The 20,939-nt window shown below is 29.5% G+C and overlaps 1 protein-coding gene across 1 annotated transcript in view; it reads right to left on the bottom strand.

The window, feature by feature from the left end:
* Positions 1-7,321: 7,321 nt before the first annotated feature.
* Positions 7,322-20,939, bottom strand: part of LOC136075300 (tetratricopeptide repeat protein 28-like) — a 32,791-nt gene continuing 19,173 nt past the window's right edge. Inside the window, exon 2 of the mRNA XM_065787962.1 lies at positions 7,322-12,652. Within this exon, the coding sequence (XP_065644034.1) occupies positions 7,322-10,969 (3,648 nt within the window). The 5' untranslated portion in view covers positions 10,970-12,652. The remainder of the gene's footprint in view (positions 12,653-20,939) is intronic.

Genomic DNA, 20,939 nt, shown 5'->3' with positions numbered 1-20,939 from the left:
AGTTTTTACGAAAAAATTTTATGGCCTCCATGGATATGAAGGGCAAAGGTGGAAAAATATACTTAGAAACACTAATTTATATGGCTTTGTAAATGGAATACCTTAATTAGTTGTAACACCTTTCCATTCATTATATTTTTTTCAAGTTTGCCGTTTTTGATTTTTTTTTAATATATTTTTTTTATTTACAGCTTCTTCTATTGTATTCAATGGAGCAAAGGAAACCTTGGTTAATGGAATATTGTTTGATTTTCTAAAATACGCTCCATTTCAAAAAGGTGACGGAAAAGAGAAGAAATTTGTGTAGATTTTATTAAATTATACGTAGATTATATTCAATTATTTGTAGATCTTATTCAATTATATGTAAATATATGTAATATTTAAATATATTTTTCAATAAAATTACTTTTATCTCTTGCTTTAATAATACTATTTTAATTAAACTAAACTGAAAAAGTTCTAAATAGTCTAAGTATAGACTATGAGTAGACTTAATATCTGTAATATACCGTAATAATGTAATAGAGAAGTGCAACAGCACTGTTGGACATGCATACTACGTTTTGATGGTGATCTCAGTTTTTATTAACGGTTTCTGTGATTAAAAAACGTTTTTTAACAGCCGGTTTAACGTTGATAAATCAACATTAAAAACACTGTCATTCTCAACGTTGTTTCAACGTAAATTCAACGTTATTGTAACGTTTTTTTGCGTCGAATCAACGTTGATATAACGTTTGAACCTAACGTTGGTTTAACGTTGATAAATCAACGTTAAAAAAATTTTTCATTCTAAACGTTAAATTAACGTAAATTCAACGTTAGGTTTCAACGTAAGTTCAACGTTATTTGCCGGCTGGGTTAACATTTGAGCAGTAGAGAAATTATCGCTCCCAACACCCAAGGTATCTCTCGAAGAGGTCCTTTAATAAGCGGTGTAGTAATGGCGGTATGGATGAGCCATCCTTTAAATGGAGGACTCATCCATACCGGGGTATTGGGAGAGACCGAAGAAAAAACAGCAACCAAAAGGTTGTAAATGTCTTTTATCAGTGAAGCTATTTATATTTTGTTAAAGTGAAGATATTTACTTTTTTGTTGCTGTTTTTTCTTCGGTGATTTTTTTTAATTTTGTAATTTTTTATTGTTTTTGTAATTTTTTTTTAATAATATATGTTGTATATTTGATTTGTTTTGTCTTTTTTAATTAAAATTTTATTTGTTTATCACCAATTGAACTTAAATAGTTTTCGAGCAATAGTTTTTAAATTAGTTTTTGATTAGTTTTTTGATAAGATTTTGAAGGGTTCTTGTTAATTTTAATATTTTCAATAGTTTGAAAAGTAGCAAAATGATCTGATAAGTCTATCCTAATTATACCAGTATAAATAGGGTTTTTTTAAAAATTGTTTGTGATTATATTATTTAGTAATGTAGAAGAGTTTTTAGTTATTCTGGTTGGCTTATTTACAGTTGGAATGACATTAGGATGAAGAAGAGTATCTATAAAATATTTAACGCTATATGAAGCATGTCTTATTAAGTCCAAATTGATATCCCCGAATATATATACATGCTTTCGTTCATTGTTGACTTTAGTTAAAAATGTATTTAAAAGAGTTCTAAACACTTTTAAATAGCCAGCTGGTTTCCTATATGTTTTATTATTTATTATGTTTTTTGTGGTTTTATTAATAAGTTCAATGCATAATGACTCACAATCTGTTTCATTAACGCATAGGTCATTACATGGGATAAAGTTAATTGAATTGCGAACAAAAATACTTACGCCTCCACCACAATATTTTTTTCGCGGTTGATGAATTGACCTATAGTTAATTAATTCAAAATGTAAATTTTGGTCATCATAATTGCACCACGTTTCTGTTATACAAATAATGTTAAAATTATGTTTTATTTCGTCCAAGAAAAGTTTTCAGTTTTCAAAATTTTTATTTAGACGTTGGATGTTAATATTTAATATTGAAAATGCTTCTTTATTTTTTTTATAAATTGTGCAGATTCTTAAACCGCGTAGTGCATAACTAAATTTGTCGAAATAATTTGTATCTTTGTCATTTTCACTGAGAATATAAAAAGAAAATTTAAGTTCATGGCATTCCTCCATTTAAGATATAAATAAAAATTAATTATTAATTAGAAAAAATTAAAAAAATAATTACTTATTTAGCCTTTAGATTAAACTCTTTTACTATTAGCTTGTCGTATTCTATAACGGCATATTTTCCGGCATTACGCGCAATCTTCATTTTTGCTCTTAACTCACGTCTTATTTTATTTGTTTTGTATGAAAAATTTTCATTGATAAAAATGCCTGTCCTTTAAGCATCTTTGCGTGTTTCAAAATTTTCTCTTTGTCTTTATAATTTAGCAAATTTAATTATGATAGTTCTTCGTTTATTCTTTACATGCTCTGTGATAATACGTCTTTCGAAACGGTGCGCTCTTTCAACAATTAGGCCGCTAATAATCGATTGGATCAATAGGTGAGAAAAATCGTGTTGATGGAAAGGTTTTTTATTAAATTGGCAAATGAGTAATTTTTTTATTACAAATTAAGTTAATATCTGTTGTTAACAATAGTAAAGTAGATAATCTAAATGAGCGGTGCGAGAATTACTGAAAGCTGATAAAATGTTGATGGGGACTAAATATCAGGTTCGTAAAAGAAACATAGGGGATTAAGCAAGTACAAAACTGTGTTCATTCAACAGCATAAGGGGATCAGTTTTGCTGAGGTGGTAGAGTTTGCTAAAAATATCATTGCTAATGATAATATGAAACTAGATGTTGAATACAAGCTTGGAGTAAATGTTGGCATAATACTGATAATTCTTGATCATCTGTATTGTTGATAGTAAGTTCTCCTAGTTTTCCATAAAAAAAAATCCATTATATAGTTGAGACGTTCTACAATGTTAAGCCCTTAGTTCGATTCGGGTAATATCTTTAGCACTAACTGTTTTGTTACATATATTTTCACATCCTTTCTTTAATAGTTGCTCTTTTTTTAATTCTAAATCTAGATTGTGACTGCCTACTTTTGCATATCCAATTTTTATAACAACTGTGGTACAATTTTATTTAAAAAAGGTATTGTACCACAGCAGTACAATTAAGCCTCATAAATCTTATAATTGTACCACTTGTTAGTAGGCTTGGTGTACCACAACAATACTCTGCCTTAATTACTATACTACTACACGGTTACTCAGAAGTAATCATGTAAACATAAACTTAAAATAAAAATAGAATGGAATGATGTAATTGAATAATATAATTATAGTATAGGCGGTTATTTTTATGAGCGTATATGAGGTGATTTGTAAAGTTTAAATTGAACGCAAAATTTTATGTAAAGAGAGTTTTTTTTAAATAAGTAAAATAAAAAAATTCAAAATGGTAACTTTTGCTGCCTCCGAGAAAATTACAACCCAATCGAGCAGTAATAGAGTCATCTTTGAGATTTTTGGATATTTTCGAAAAATATTATGGGATGTCCGATGGTGCAACTCGATTGCAGCGTACCAAAGTGATCGCGAAGATGAAAGACGTTGAGTTAACTGTACTTTTTTTCTGTATTGTTGCAAAGAGAAGTTTACACAGTCTACGACGACTTGGAAGAAAAAGACAAGAAAAAATCAAATAAAATTAAGGATGTCTTGATGCAAGCCTTTTCTTTTGATACCTTATGCAGCATATGAATTGTTTACGAAGTGAAAGAAAAGCAATGAGGAACGAGTGAACTTCTATTTGGCGGGTCTAAAACGTTTGTCATGTCTTGCGAAGTTGCCAGACGAGACGGTGCAACTGGCGTTTCTTGTTGGATTGCAGGATGCAGTTTCTTCAAGATTTAGGGCTGCGAAAGAGACAATAGACGTGATGTTGTTGAATGTATTGGCCGCTATGATTTGAAATTGCGCGAATGAGTCGAACATAACCGCTGCAACCACACGCCGCAACATGGAACGAACAAAGTCACCTAAGTCAATAGTATGCTATAACTGTCGAGGGTTAAATCACATCGCAAAGAGATGGAACACGTGGCAGCAAAATGTACAAAGCAGCAGGAAAATGAGGAGTAAATCAATTGGTGTGAGCAAGCTAGCTCTTGAATGCCAGTGGATTAAATGCACTTGTGGTCATCCTTATCTAGGTGGATAGCAGAAACGCGAGAGCTGTTGTTGATATTGGATATTCAACGACGACTATTTTTCAAAATTTTTTTCGAAATTTGTTTCGAACGACCTACTGGAGAGATCGAGTGATGTAAAGTTAACAACATTCGGAGGCAAAGTTAAAGGATATGTTGGAATGACAATGGTTTTGCTTGAGGTTATCAATGTCTTTGCACGGGATCAGATTCTATGTGCAAGTTTCCAACCATTTGAAGCAGATGCGATGCTTGGAACAAGTTCAATACAATTGCAAGGATGGCTTATCATTCGTCCGTCAGGTAAAGCGAGCATTGGGGGAATTGTTCGTGCGTTAGCAAAAACGAAGAAAAAATGCGACTTAAAATCAAGAAACGGGACCAAGCCTTCGATGGAGTGGACTAGACAGTTAAAGAGATATAGAAAAAAGGAGACGATTCGAAGTTATCTACGAAAACTGTTTCTCATTACGAGATTCCGGATAAAGATAAACAAGAGTATGAGAGCAAAATACGGAAGTTGAAAAAGCCAAGATGGTCATTGGAATATGATGAATATACAATGGGATCGCCAAATGTCGAGCTTCCACAAATGGCAGTGGTCAAATGCAATTAAAACAAAGTTCCACCGTTGTTAGACTGGAGGTAAACCAATAGGTTCATTAAGACATTTATAAGAGAACACGTCTGTGCTGAAAAGTTGAACCAGTATAAACAAATGGGTCGCAACCCAGAAACTATCGACCTGCGAAAAGCATTTCTCCAGCTGAAATCCGCTCAGATACTATGGCCGTATCAAACGGTGATGTTTATCAAAAAACGTTTTTACCTGTCGCGATATAGTCTTGGACTTAAAGTGGCACCAATGATCATATTGATCCTAAAATCAGTAGTGAGTGCCATTGTTGAACAAGATGAAAAATTGAAAAGAAGGACATCGGCATACGTAGATGATGTTTTTGTACGTAGAAACATTTTTCCAAATATGGCTTGAAAAGTAAGGATGGCGAATAGATAGATGGTGGTGTAACTCAAGCGTTCAATTTGGCCGTGAAGAAGGTTGGCGACAAATTAATATGGTCCAGAGGCAAACGGCTGAAGAAAACTCCACGGACATTTTTGGAGAGGACGGTTTTCTCCATTTGTGGGCAGTTCGTGAGCCACTTGCCGGTGTGCGGTTGGTTGCACTTTGCTTGCAGTATTATTAAACGGAAGATGGTTTCTTTGAACAATAGGGGGGGGGGGGGAAGGTGATGAGGTCCATGATGTGGGATAAGATGTGTGCTGGAAGAAGAGTTGGAGAGGGTGGAAGAAAATGACCCTGCTCGTAGAGAAAAAAAAGTGGGTGGTGATGAGGTTAAAGTAAAGGTTGGAGCTAGTTCTTTGGCATTTCGAGCTCTAGTCCAAATTGGAGGAGTCACTGTTAAAGATGCAACATGGCTGCGTAAAGTTAGATCTGACGTTCACATAAACACGGCAGAGCTAAACGACATATTATGCGGTGTAAATTATTGATCTGGCTGCGAAGTTCAAAACACTCCAGTTGTTCACATACTCTTTAATGGTTTCTTTAGAGATTTCTAAAGCTGTAAGCCGAATTCCAGAATGAGATCAAAAGCGTCAGCGGAACTTCTTAAACGGCAAAAAATAAATTTGTTCCGGAAGTTGGTTGACGACTATAACTTGGATGTCAACGTAAATCTAATATCGTAAAAGGACAACTTCGCCGACTCCTTAATTAGAATAACCGGTCTGTGGATCAGATTGTTAAAACTTAACAATGATACAAATTGTGAAGGATTGGCATTGAGGGATAGAAAATTAATTTTGAAAATACGCATATGGACTGGAGGTTTTGGAGTCGTAGAACTTTGCAATTTGTTCGGAAGATGTTCCCGTCTGTTCTTAACAAAGGAAAATTTACAAGAAGTATTTGGGAGTGTAAACCATGCCAATCCATAGATCTGGTACCTATTGCGTGCATACACGGCAAAATAAAAGTCAAAAAAAATTAGACAAGATTAGGTAAGGATATCATTCTTTATAGAGTGAAAAGTTATTTGAGCATGATCAATTGTGGGCCTTTAAAATTCGCACTGTGGCGTCAGCTGCCACACTCTCAGGGAAGCATTGCAGTAATTCGACAGTTGAAGTCCATATTTTGCAAGAAGGGAGCACTAAAAGAAATTGTAACGAACAATGGCAATGCATTTCGAAGTAAATAGACTAGAAATATTATTTAAAGTTGGGGGTGCGTTTAAAGCATTGAGCTTCTTATTGTCCTTAAGGGATAAACATCAATGAAAGACACCACCAAACTGTCAAGAGAGTGGCAAAGCAGTAAAATATTTCAATATCAGAGGCTATTTATTGGTACAATTTTTAAATTGACGAAGAGGAACCAAGTCCGATGAGTAAACTGCACGACTATGCCGAAATGATCAAAGTATTGGACAAAAAGACTTAGCTGTCAATGATTGCGCCTAAAAACTCACGAGTTGTCAACAGTGAGTGGCTTTTGCCACCCAAGGCACGATATTTGATGAAAGGGCATCCAGTTACCATTACTCGGGTTGTGTTAGAACAAGTACCGTCAGACCGAGAAACGGAACCCAGCAAGCTTGAATAAACAATGTGGCAGATATCGTAGTAGAGGCTGGCAATAATAAGACAAATTGCGGCGAAAACATGGAGATCACCCTCGCAATTGAGGATGCGAATCATCTGGAGACTGACAACATGTTCAAGGAAACCAAAATACCCATGCCGATAAGCAATCACGAACGACGGATACCCCTTTGATACTCAGAAGATTGTTGCTCTTGATTTTGATCCATGATGATCACAGAGAGGTGCAATTGGTTTGCGTGGGAGAAATTATGTACGCAGGTTTTATCTGACATTTATTTTTAAATGATTTAAAAGAAAACTTTTAAAATTGTAACGTTGTGCTGCATGCGAGAAATTTATAAATCATATTACAAGTTACAACTTTCAATATAAACTTCAATTACAACATTTAACACTCTCCAGGTTTAAAGGAGAATCAGCAACAGATTGGTAAGTTTCATATTTATAGATGAGATTCTTCGTCTCCAAGCTTTGACTGTGATACTCTGTTGCCTTATCACATTGCCATTTCCTTTAATAATTGTTCACAAGGTTTTTAAGAGACTTTGCAACAGACGACTGAGGTTCTTCTTTATAGAAGAGTTTATAAATCTCCGAGCTTTTAGTAAAATACTCTTTTCCCTGATCATGTTGCCCTTTACTTTCATAAACACTTCCTAGGTTATTAAGAGTATGAGCAACATCTGGATGAGGTTCGTCTTTATAGATGACTTTCTTCATCTCCAAGCTTTGAGTTAAACACTCAATCGCCTTATCTTGAAGCCCTTTATGGCCATACACTCCCCCAAGGTTATCAAGAATATCAGCAACATCTAGGTAAGGTTGGTTTTTATAGATGAGTTTCTTCATCTCCAAGCTTTTAGTGAAATACTCTATTGCTTTATCATGTTGCCCTTTATTGACATGTACTAGCCCGAGGTAACTAAGAGTAGAAGCAACATCTGGGTGAGGTTGTTTTTTATAGATAAGTTTTTCCATCTCCATGGTTTTATTAAAACACTCTACCGCTTTATCATTTTGCCCTTTACTGACAAACACTAACCCTAGGTTATTTAGAGAATTAGCAACAGATGGATGAGGTTCATCTTTATAAATGAGTTTATTCATTTCCAAGCTTTGAGTGTAAAACTCTATTGCCTCATCATATTGCGCTTTCCAGGAATAAACGTTTCCTAGGTTAATAAGAGTATTAGCAACAGATGGATGAGGTTCACCTTTATAGAAAAGTTTTGCCATCTCCAAGTTTTGATTGCAATACTCTATTGCCTTATCATATTGTGTTTTTTCGGCATAAGCAATCCCTAGATTACCAAGAAAATCAGCAACTTCTGGATGAGGTTCTTCCTTATAAAAGAGTTTATAAATCTCCGAGCTTTTAGTAAAATACTCTATTGCTTTATCACATTGCCCTTTACTTTTATAAACGTTCCCTAGGCTATTATAAGATTCTGCATAAGATAGATGAAGTTCGTTTTTATAGATGAGTTTCTTCATCTCCAAGCTTTGATTGTGATACTCTACCGCTTTATCATCTTGCCTTTCCATGTAATAAATGTTTCCTAGGTTATTAAGAGTAGTAGCAACTAATGGATGTGGTTTGTTTTTATAGATGACTTTCATCATCTCCAAGCTTTGAGTTAAATACTCTATCGCCTGATCATGTTGCCCTTTGTTGTAATAAAATTTCCCTAGGTTATTAAGAGTAGAAGCAATATCTGGATGAGGTTCGTCTTTATAAATGACTTTCTTCATCTCCAAGCTTTGAGTTGAACACTCTATTGCCTTATCTTGAAGCCCTTTATAGCCATACACTCCCCCAAGGTTATCAAGAATATCAGCAACATCTAGGTAAGGTTGGTTTTTATAGATGAGTTTCTTCATCTCCAAGCTTTTAGTGAAATACTCTATCGCTTTAGCATACCGCCCTTTATTGACATGTACTAGCCCTATATTTCTAAGAGAAGAAGCAACATCTGGGTGAGGTTCTTTTTTATAGATGAGTTTTTCCATCGCCAAGGTTTTAGTGAAACACTTTTCCGCTTTATCATATTGCCCTTTACTGACATACACTAACCCTAGGTTTTTTAGAGAATTAGCAACAGATGGATGAGGTTCATCTTTATAAATAAGTTTATTCATCTCCAAGCTTTGAGTGTAATACAATATTGCCTCATCATATTGCGCTTTCCAGCAATAAACATTCCCTAGGTTAATAAGAGTATTAGCAACACATGGATGAGGTTTATCTTTATAGAAAAGTTTCGTCATCTCCAAGCTTTGAGTGTAATACTTTATTGCCTCATCATATTGCGTTTTCCCGCAATAAACGTTCCCTAGGTTAATAAGAGTAATAGCAACAGACGGATGAGGTTCATCTTTATAGAAAAGTTTCTTCATCTCCAAGCTTTGAGTGTAATACTCTATTGTCTTATCATATTGCATTTTATTGGCATAAACAATCCCAAGATTATCAAAAAAATCAGCAACTTCTGGATGAGGTTCTTCTTTATAAAAGAGTTTATAAATCTCCGAGCTTTTACTAAAATACTCTATCGCCTTATCATATTGCCCTTTGCTATCATAAACGTTTGCTAGGCTATTATAAGATTCTGCAACAGATGGATGAGGTTCGTCTTTATAGATGAGTTTATGAACTTCCGAGCTTTTAGTGAAATACTTTATTGCTTTATCATGTTTCCCTTTCATGCTATACACAAAGCCTAGGTTATTGTAATATTTTGCAACATATGGGTTAGGGTGATCGTTATAGATGAGTTTTATCATCTCCAAAGATTGAGTGTGATACGCAATCGCCTGATCATATTGCCCTTTCGTTTGATAAGCAACACCTAGGTTATTAAGAATAATGATAACCAATGGATGAGGTTGGTCTTTATAGATGAATTTCTTCATGTCTAAGCAATACTGAAGTTGTTCAATTGCTTTATCTTTGTTACCAAATATATCATAAATGTATCCTAAAGTCATTCTTAAATCGAAGTTATCTTTATTTTCTGAGCTACCTAACGCTTGCTCTAAATTGCATTGAGCTTTCGTGTATTGTGCTAATCTACAATGAATAAACCCTTTTGTAACATTATCGTCACTATAAAATCTATTATCCTGAAAAAAGGTTTCCTTACTGGTGTAATCTAATGTTTGATATTGCTTACATAACTCTTTTAACCTTTTATGCAACGGTAATGCAGTATAACAATATTGGAACAATCTACCTTGTTCTCCTAAATCTTCTTCCGATAAGTGGAATATCTGTTTTGCTTGTGCTTTGAGTTCCGAATCAGTTTCAGCTGGTCTTACAAATAACGACATATCTTCTGTTTGCGCTTTGTGATATAGATAGGTCTTTAACCTTAGAGTAGTTGCGAAAGTTACTGCATTTTTGAGGTTTTTCGCTGCCTCTGTAGTTATCACCTGTTTATCCTCTAATTTATTGATTGTATCCCAAGCACTATCTCCTTCAATACCATAATACATACCAAGATTATACACCATACGATCAGGTAATCGGTATATCTCTTGTTTAACGTCAAATAATCTACCTTCAGCAGGGTCTAAAAATATAGGATTGAATTTGTCTAAGTCACCTTTTTTAGAGTTTAAACTAAGTGTTTGCTTAGTGTAGCTAATTTCCACAACATTCTCTGTGAGGAGCTTAATGGCTCTCGTCTCATAGTTAAATCTGCCATGTTGGTCATTCTTACTGTGCAAAAACTCTGTAACTTTGCCTTGATATTCCTTTACAAGTTCCTCATCGCCATGAACATAACAAACCTTTTCTAGAATATATGGTAAGTTCTTATCTATCTTACTAGCTTTATCTTTTTCATTACGCACATAATACAGCATCCAATCTATTGTTTTTATTAAGTCATAATGTTTGTCACCTTCTATTCTGCCAAGCGGTGTTTTCCCTCCAAGATCAAAGTTAACTCCTCTGTGTACTAAGTGACTCATATCTACCTTATACTTACTGGTAGGAATTATTGTCTCTCCTAGATTAATTATCTTGAAGTTTACCAAATAGCTTAGGTTTTTAAAGTATTGTTTTATCTTACTACCTTCGCATTTATCTTGACCCTCATTTTCTATCAAAATAGCAAATTCCAAATCTGAATATGGCGTCATTTGCTTTAGTGCCATTGAACCAAGTCCTATTACTGCATATTTACAAGGGGGAGGTATAGTTAGTTCCTATTCGCTATCATTGTATAATTTACCCAACAACTTTTGCATTACATTAGCAGTTTCTTCAAATAACGATTTTGCTGTTTTTACATATAATGCTTGAAATTTTTGTTTCTCTTCTTGCTGATCAGCGTTAACCTGTCGATAATTCATCTCTATCATTTTCATTATTAGATCGGCTCTGTGTCGCAATTCCGATAATATTTTTTTATTACTTGTTGCTTCCTCACTAACAACAGGCATTTTCCCTTGGTCTCCATCAATTGCTGTTAATATCAACTCTTGTATGTTGGTCAATTTATGATATGGATTTGTTAGCTCTTGTGTGATAAATGAATTTTTACTTTCAGTAGTTAGTTTTTCGTTTAGTATAGTAATGACATATTGATAAAATACTGCAGCATCTGTGTAATACTTAAGCTCTCCGCTTAACTCTCCTAGCTTTGTGGTTAAATACCCTAAATCTGAGAGTACTTCAACTAATTCCTTAAGTTCTTCTTGAGTCTTTTTATATGCTAGTTGTTGATAAATAGTTTATAATGTTCTTTCTCTATTTGCTTCAGTTCAGCAATTTTGTTTTTATTTGTATAACTTATATTTTTTAAACTTACTATCTGTTCTACTTTCGCTCTTATTTCTCCTACTGTTAGCACTGGAACATTTTGTACAGGGTGTACAATTGGTGAGGCATCTAAGTCAGTTTCAGTTTCATTAAGTGTAAATTGTTTTTTAAAGTGCTTAGAAACCCATTCCTCTTCTCCAAGTGTCTCCTGCAAAAAAGGCAATTGTGGCAAGTGTAATTGCTCTGCATCTAGTGGATAAGGTGATGAAATGTTAAGACTGCTATCTGTTATTCGCTTTACTACCTCATCAGCAGAAATAACGCTTGAGGATGTATTATCTATCATAGATTGTCTGGCATTAGTAAAAGGGCTTTTATTGTCAATAAATCCAACTTTTTTACAAAAACTGGTTTCTTGATTTGTTTTTAAAGTATTATACTTTTTGTTGTTATAACTTTGAACTTGGTCATCATGGGGATTTTGAGTTTTATTGTTTTGATCCGTTGCGCTTATTATGTTTGAATTATTGTCAACAAGAGAATAAGACAGTTCGGCGGATTTATTATCTACTTTATCTTCAAAATCTACTTTTTTTACTACTTCTGACACTATCAATACAAACTCTTCCTCTTTCCTCAGTTCTGTGTAACAATCTTGAGTTTCTTTATTCTGTTTTCGCTTTGCTAAGCTAATTTTTCTATTTTTTTCTTGCTTATTCGGATCGTCATAAACCGGTAATGTTGGAATTAGTTTTTCCTCAACGTTTTGATTTTCATCCTTATTAATTTCATCGCATAAAATTTTTTCAGAGTTTCCAGTCATTTCTTCCATTGAAGGTTGAGTTATTTCTTCCATTGAAGGTTGAGTTAGTAAAATTAAGTAAGTAAAAGTTCCATTAAAAGGGTTACTATTTTAAGTTTAGAAAAATTTTTAACGGTTTGTTGGTTTTATACATCGAACTGAGATTTTCTTGGTAATCTAAATTGAGTTTATCATCTAAGTTTGTTTGATCATTCATGTGTTTTTTTATTGAGAGGTTTTCCTGAGGTTGGCACGAAATATCTTTGGAAGTTTCCTAGATTTAAAAAAAAGATATTCTAAAAAAAATCAAAATACTTTTTATAACATAAAAAAGGTATGACTTAAAGTTTGTTTTTTTTTTCCTTTAAATTTTGATTATATAGTAAACATAAATGAATATATAATGTATAACAGTTTTAGTTTCTGCATTAACAGTAACCAAAACTGCTTGGTAAGTTAAAGCAAAATAAATTTATTAAATAAACCAGAAGCAACCCACTTAGAAATACATAACTTATCTTTGAAGATTTATCAAACTTGGCAAGTATTTAAATATAATGAACAAAGTTTATTTAAATAAAATATCTTTTTAATCTGAAACAGCAAATAAAAGTTTGTCTAAAATTTTTTTTTGAGTTTTTGTCTTTTAAACTGTCTTGTTTTAAAAATCCTTTGTTAACTCAAACTTCGGGATATTTCCCCTATTATTTCAACTAACACAAATATATAAAGCCATAAAAAAACGTTAGCAAATGAATTTGATTTTTATTTGCTTTCAATAATTACTTTCAAAATATAAATGAAGATAATAAAGGATTATATTGTGTTCACCCTTTAAAAAAAATATCCTATCTCCTCCAAAGAAAGACTGCAATTTTAATACCACTAATTATTAAAAAAAAAATTAAAATAAAAATTTTCTCTAAAATTGTTAGTAATAATGTTGCTTGGACATCCATTGAAAGCCATAATTCATTTTTGTGCGTAAAATGTCAGTTTGTATAAACGTTATTTTGCAAAACACAAGGCCAATATAAATTAATTATTTTCCATTGAACAAACAGTTTTGCAGATAAAAAGCCAAGAGCTTGTAATATTAGAATTATTATTAATTTGCAATATTAGAATATTACTAAATAGTTAGGTATATATATAGAAGAGTTAGATATATATATAGATATATATATTATATTATTATAAATATGTAGACATATATATGTAATAATATAATGACCTAAATATTTAATACTTTAATATTTACCGTGATAATCTAATATTTTTGCACAAATATTTAATTTTTTTTTTTTTTTCATTTTTTCACCCCGTTCCAATATTTTCAATAAAAGAGTATTTAAAAATGCAATTTTGTTAAAACTTTAAGATGCAATCAAAACTTTATAAATGCTTGTAAAGAAGTCATCATTTAGAATGATGATGTAATAATGTGGACTCTACTAAAAAATTGGATTTTTTATTTATTGGAATATTACTTGGCTTGTTTTATTTCATTATGATTTATTATATTTAAAAGTTTATCTTTTATAGATTTACTTTAGGTTTAGATTTTTTTTACTCTGCACTTCCTTTTTTCTCTTCTTTCTACAATGTCATTGGTCGCCATGCAGTGAGCATTGTGTCTAATTTGATTTGATTTTTTTATCTGCAAGAAATTTTTTAAAAATGATCATTAAGTGTTTGTTTTTTTATTTTATTTTTGCTTTTTTTTCAACATTTTTAGTTGTTATCTGCATGGAAAATTTGTTTTTAAAACAACTATGAGGTTTTTGAAAAGTATGAAGTTTTTGAATAGTAACTTATGGCAAATTCATCAAACAACTATTGAACCGTAAATCAATTACCGCAGTGAGTATTTTTTTTATTATTATTTGTATTTGAAGCATTTAACATCTTAAATTTAAAAATCATTTATAATAAAGATCTTAAATTTTTAAATTTATTAAAAACCGGTAGAATTTTGAATATGTTTTCAACTACAAGTTATTTTAAAACGGTTATTTTTTTAATGGTGTAATTTTTGTAGTTAAAATGCATCGAATTTTGGTTCCAGTTTTGACTCGCATTTAGAGGAAATTCAGATTTATTGAAACTTTTACTTAACATAAGTATTTAAAGTTTTCTACGTTTTTAGTTAAACGTGTTTTACGATTAACTTATTAAAACGTTTAAAACTTTTATCAGCGATATATCATTAACAATCAAATCTTAAAGTAAAAATATTGCAAAATCAATCGCCTAACACTAATTTTCATGCCAATATATAAACTATTTTTATGGGTTCCAACTTTTTGTGTTCCAACTTGTATCAAGGCTTCATGTTTGTTGGTGTCATTTTTACAGCAGTTTTTTTCGATTATTACATATTATTACACTACAGTTTTTTTCGATTATTAAATATTAGCTCAGAATTCCTTCTAAATCAGACATTTCTTGGCTTTCTGAAACTTGAAGTGCCTCCTTTGTATCTGGTTTTTTATTGTCTTTTACTTTTGTTTGACAAAAATTAAAAAGCGAAGTTTTGTTAGGTTTATTTTGATGATCAAATATTAAATTTACATTATTTTCGTCTCAATGATAAAGTATTTTTAAGTGTGGAGAATCCAAGTTGCAAGTTTGTTTATCATGAATATTTTTTTTTTCTTGACATTATTCTTGCTATCCGCTTTGAATTTTTTGCTATCTGCTTTGAATAGCTATCATTGTTTATATATTGTTTATTATTATGTTTTTGAATGTGTAAAGAATATACTTTATATATTGCTTAAATATTTAAATTAACATTTTTCATAAAGTAGAACTATACAAATATAGTATTAGTAGTTTTAACACATTTATTTAAAAAAAAAAAAAAACTCGGAAGTGGAGTTGATTATATTAGAAAAATTTTTTGTTTTATGATAAACAAAATTTGTTAAAAAAGAACATTGTCTTACAATATTGCAGCAAATTTTGTTAAAAGAGAACATCGATCAATAGTTTTGCAGCCGGCTTTGTTAAAAGGGAATAATGATCCAAAATCTTGCAGTAAAAGTTTTCAATTTTGAATTGTTAGCAAATCAAGTTTATCATTACCAAAATAACTTTTTTTTTGAGTAAAGAAAAAAAAAGTTATTTTGAGTAAAGAAAAAAAAACCATAATTTATTATGTATCGTTATTTTAATTCATATCTAACACAAACTAGGTTATTCATTTCATCGGCGCTCATATTCATTCCAAACATGTTTAAAAAAATCTCAGGATTTCTTTATATTAGCATTTAGAAAAAAAAGCCAATTTCACTAAGCAATCCACTCTCAACATGCAACTTACCTTATATTTTTGAAATGTTTGATAAATAAGCAGAATTATTGCTAAACGTCCTAAGTTGTATTGGGAGGCAAAAATTGTTTTGTTTTAAATCAATTTTGTTTTTTTAATGAAAACAAAAAAAAAGTTACCATTGAGTTACCATATGTTTAAAGATTACTAGTTTTAATCAACGGCGTTATAACAGTTATATGTCAAACTCACTGAATATATACTTTTATTTTAGTTTGAAAAAAAATCTAATAAATTTGAAAACTTTTAGTAAGTGTGTTTGTAACCAGCCAAAAGATGTTTAAAGTTATTCACTTTCTTGTTTTTTGGCTGTGTAAGTTCCCACTACAAGATATTATACATATTTTTTTTTTTTGGTAAAAGCGTATTGCTACTATTAAAAGAAAAAAACAGTTATTTTATATTTTAAAAGCCACAAAGTTATTATTTCATATATGAGCAAAAATTTGTGCTGCGGCATAAAATGGCCCTCTTTTATTTTACGATATATAGTATCTATAGTTGAAAAACATGATGTCCTATAATTAACAAAAAAAAAAACTCCTCTAAAGTCTAAAGCGACAACTTCGATAGCCAAAATAGCGACAACATAAAAAAACAACGGCAAAAAAAAAATGTAATTGCCAATTTATTACAAATTTTTTTTAAATTAACGGTTTTGATTTTCATTAAGCAAAATAAAAAAATTTGAAATTACAATTTTATGAAACATAGATGGTAAAATATAGTAATTTTTTACTAAATTTTTATATTTTTTTATATTTATTTATACTTCTTTGAAAATTTGAGTAATGAAATGTATACCAGAGCCAACAGCGCCGGTATGCTGGTCGTCGGTCCTATGACGATAGTTATCTTACTTAACGCTGAAAGTGATTGTTAAACATAAATATTATAAATTAAATACATATCACATATCGACCTTTGATGTATATAATATGTGTGCATTTACACAGGTTATAAATAATATATGTTGAGAATAATACTTTTATGTAATAAAAGAATTATTCTAGACGATGGTGCGTAAAAAAATAATATGTGATTTTATTATTCTTTAATATAAATATTTCGATATCTGCTTGTTTTAATAATTAGTAAGTTTCATATAAGTAACGTTTGTTTCTGTCCTTATAAGTATCGATAACTATTTTGATTTACTTTAAGTAAAAAAGTAAACGATTCTTTTAAAAATTTTGCGATAAGCTAGTAAAAAGATTAAAGAAACTGTTATATAAAAAGTATGCGAACCACTGAAGTTACACTTAATGTGACATTAAATAGGTTGAAATTAAAAAGTTAGTAACGGTGGAAAATGTTACGTAATTTATTTTTTATAAAATGTCACATTTTGTAATTTATAAAAAAAAATTATAAAATAAAATGTAAAAAACTCGAGATTCAATAAAATATTTTATTTATGTTAAATACGGCTTTAATAAATTAAACTTTGATATCTTATATCAAAAAGTATGCCTATTTAAATAATTATGGATAGTAGTGTATATAGTAAATTTAAATCTATATATCAAGTGCATTTAAATTTTTTTGTTTAAAGTCAAACCCAAATTATAACGGTCTTGTGTGCCACGTTTTGGGAAAACTATTTAACCTTTTATATTATTTTTACTACAAAAAATTCCTATATTATATGCTTATTAAACTACATTTTTTTTTAAGTCTGAACGGTGAATTACTTGAATAATTCAATTTACTAAAACAACTACTACGCAAAAATACAGTCAACTAAACTTATGAAACTTTGTATAACGCAATATGTTAAATTAAAATTAAAAAAACAAAAAAAAAAAAAAAAACTTGCTAACCACAAAAAAAAATGTTTTATTTCTTTCATTCTCTTTTAAAAGTAAAAACGAAAATACAAACTGAAATAACAAAAGTATAGTGTTGCAGCGTCAAAAAACCTTAACCTTGCGCAAGTTTTAAGACATCTGTTTGGTAATCTTAAAAGATTATTTTAAACAATAGCTTTTATTAATAGACTCTTGTCTTATTGAACTAAACAATCAACAATAGTTGATTGTTTTAAAAATCAAACAGATGTCAAACTCTGTCCTGAAATTTGTCAAAACAAAAATGTAAGGATCAAAATTAAGGGATAAATAACAGCTTTTGAAACACCTTAAGACAACTATAGGTCTCCATATACCTTGTGACAACTTTTAATAGGTCTCAATATAATGATATAAAAAAGATTGCTGTCTTTGTTTCATAAATACGATCATATATAAAAATTGTTTAAAACATTTATTATAGTTTATTATCTATCTGATTTTTAAATATTTATTTTAAAATAGAATAAAAATATAGAATAGTAAAATACAGAAGCAAAGGAAAAGCTAAAACAGTAACTGTAATTGCACCCAACCCCACCACACCCACAAAAAAGAATTTGATGGTTGAAAACATTGCATGGTCAGAACTTTCAAACGTTGCAAATTTTTAAAAGAATAAAATTTAAAACTTTTTGATTAATTTAACTTTAGTTTAACATAATAAATTTAAAACTTTTTGATTAATTTAAATTAAGTATAAAATAATAAATTTGAAACTTTTACTAACTCACCGTTCTCAAGTTTGGACGGGGAAAGGATAGGGTGGGGGGGGGGGAGGGCTGTGTAAATATTTGGTGATATTGTTTTCTTGGCCTCCATCTCCACATATTTAAAAAAAAAATTCTCATATACAGATGAACAAATTTAAATTTTGACTTGTCATGTCTGAACATATCACGGGTGCTCGTGTGTAGCTAGTGTGCTACATTGACAGCAATTAAGATTTTTTTTTTTTTTTTTTATAGGTGGTGTGGTAGAAAGTTTTTTGTAATATTTTTAAAAATTTCGATGCTTTTGTGTTGTAGGGAGAACTCTTTCTGCGTATTTCCAGTTACATTAAAAAAATATTTTTCAATTATCGTTTTTTAAGAAAGGAATATTTTGGAATATTTCTTAAAATCCCAGCAAACATGTCAACGTTGAATCAACGTTGAAAACCGGTCGCAAAAGATGTTGCGGAAACGTTGACAAAGTAATCGATTTTGCAAAGATATGTAACGCTGTTTAATAGACGTTGATTAAACGTTGTTGCGTAACGTTGAAAAAGCGTTACTAAATGACGTTACAAAAACGTCGCAACTAAACGTTGAAAAAGCGTTACATAAAAAGCGTTGAATAAACATCGCAACTTAGCGTTGAAAAAACGTTACCTAAAAAGCGTTGCATAAACGCTGTTAAACCAGTCTATTTTGCAAAGATTTGTAACGTTGTTAGTAAAATGTCAATTTAACGTGACTCAAAGACGTCGAGTAATGGTTAAAATATAACGTTGAATCAACGCTTAAAATGTGCTGTACAAAATATCGCAAAATATTATTTAACGTAATAAAACGTGGCTATAATATATATTGATTTGACAAATAAAACTAAATTGTAGGTTGAACTCTGCTATTGCAATATTTCTAAATCAAATTTTAATACAAAAAGTAATATACAATGATAAATATAAAAAAGCTTAAAATATACAATTTATAGATAGATATATGTATATATATATATATATAAATATAAACATATTCTTTAAGATTTATGAGTGTGTGTGAGTGTTTGTATATATATTTATGCTATATATAAAAATACAATTTACAGGATGTCGTATCGATAGGCCAGGATATCATTGAGATACAAAATCTAAATCAAAAAATAAAACTTGTACTATTAGTAGTCTGAAAGCAAATGTAAAAAAAATGTTATTGAATTAGTATGATTATTATTAAATTAAAAAGTAAATATAAATATATACATATAACCTATTTATATATACAATTTATATTTAAATATAAAATATGTAGATAAATAAACTATATATATAAATATATAAATTATATATATATATATATATATATAAATTATACATATATGGATATAAATTATATATATATATATATATATATATATATACAAATTATATATATATATACATATAAATTATATATATATATACATATAAATTATATATATATAAATTATATATATATATATATATATATATATATATATATATATATAATATATATATATATATATATATATATATATAAATTATATGTAAATATAAATTATATATATATATATATAAATTATATATAAATATATAAATTATATATATATATATATATATATATATATATATATATATATATATATATATATATATATATATATATATATATATATATCTATATATATATATATATATATATATAAATTATATATTAATATATAAATTATATATTAATATATAAATTATATATAAATATATAAATTATATATATCTATATAAATTATATATAAATGTATAAATTATATATATGAATTATATATATATGTAAATTATATATATGTATAAATTATATATATAAATGTATATTTATAAATATACAGTAAACTCCCGGTTATTCGAAATGGCACTTATTAGAATTTTCTGCTTATTAGAAGCAATTTTCATTTCCTGTGAATTTTCTTTAACAAACTCATGCAAATGCTGTTATGCAGAAATGCAGTTATTCGAACCTGCAGTTATTAGAAATTTCGGTTATTTAAAACAATTTTTTGCTCTCCTTGACGATAAAAAAACACATTTAAGGAACAACAAAAAAAAAAATCGACTATTTTTTCAATAAATTGTAAAATATTTAATGTTTAACAAGGATAAAACTTAACAAACACTTCATTCCAAGGCTCTTTTCTTTTTTCACTTTCTACTTTTATTAAAATTTGAAAGTAACTTAAAGTAGGTCACTTTAAAGATCATTTTCAGTTATTCGAATTTTGGGTTATTTGAAGTCAATTCTTATACCCCTTGGAGGTTTGATTAACCAGGAGTTTACTGTATATATATCTATATATACAGTCACAGGCAAAATTAAGTAACATTAATGATAAAATCGAAACTCAAACAATAAAAACAAAATTATTTACGTCAGGATCTACATAACCGAAAAAATTTTATGTTTTTTTTTAAATTTGATTCCAAAGAAAGAAAAAAAGTTATATTTATGCCTCTTTTTAACTCATTGCAAAAGTAACTCAATTAGATGAAATTTGCTAACTAACAGTTTTTCTGTCTAAAATAAATGTGACCAAAGTAAGAAACATCAACATTTTTATTATGAAATATGTTTTGTCAATAACTACTCACTAAAAAGGAT

Source organism: Hydra vulgaris, chromosome 01 (genome assembly GCF_038396675.1).
Source record: "Hydra vulgaris chromosome 01, alternate assembly HydraT2T_AEP".
Classification (NCBI taxonomy): Eukaryota; Metazoa; Cnidaria; class Hydrozoa; order Anthoathecata; family Hydridae; genus Hydra; species Hydra vulgaris.
This window is presented reverse-complemented; position numbering and strand designations above follow the sequence as displayed.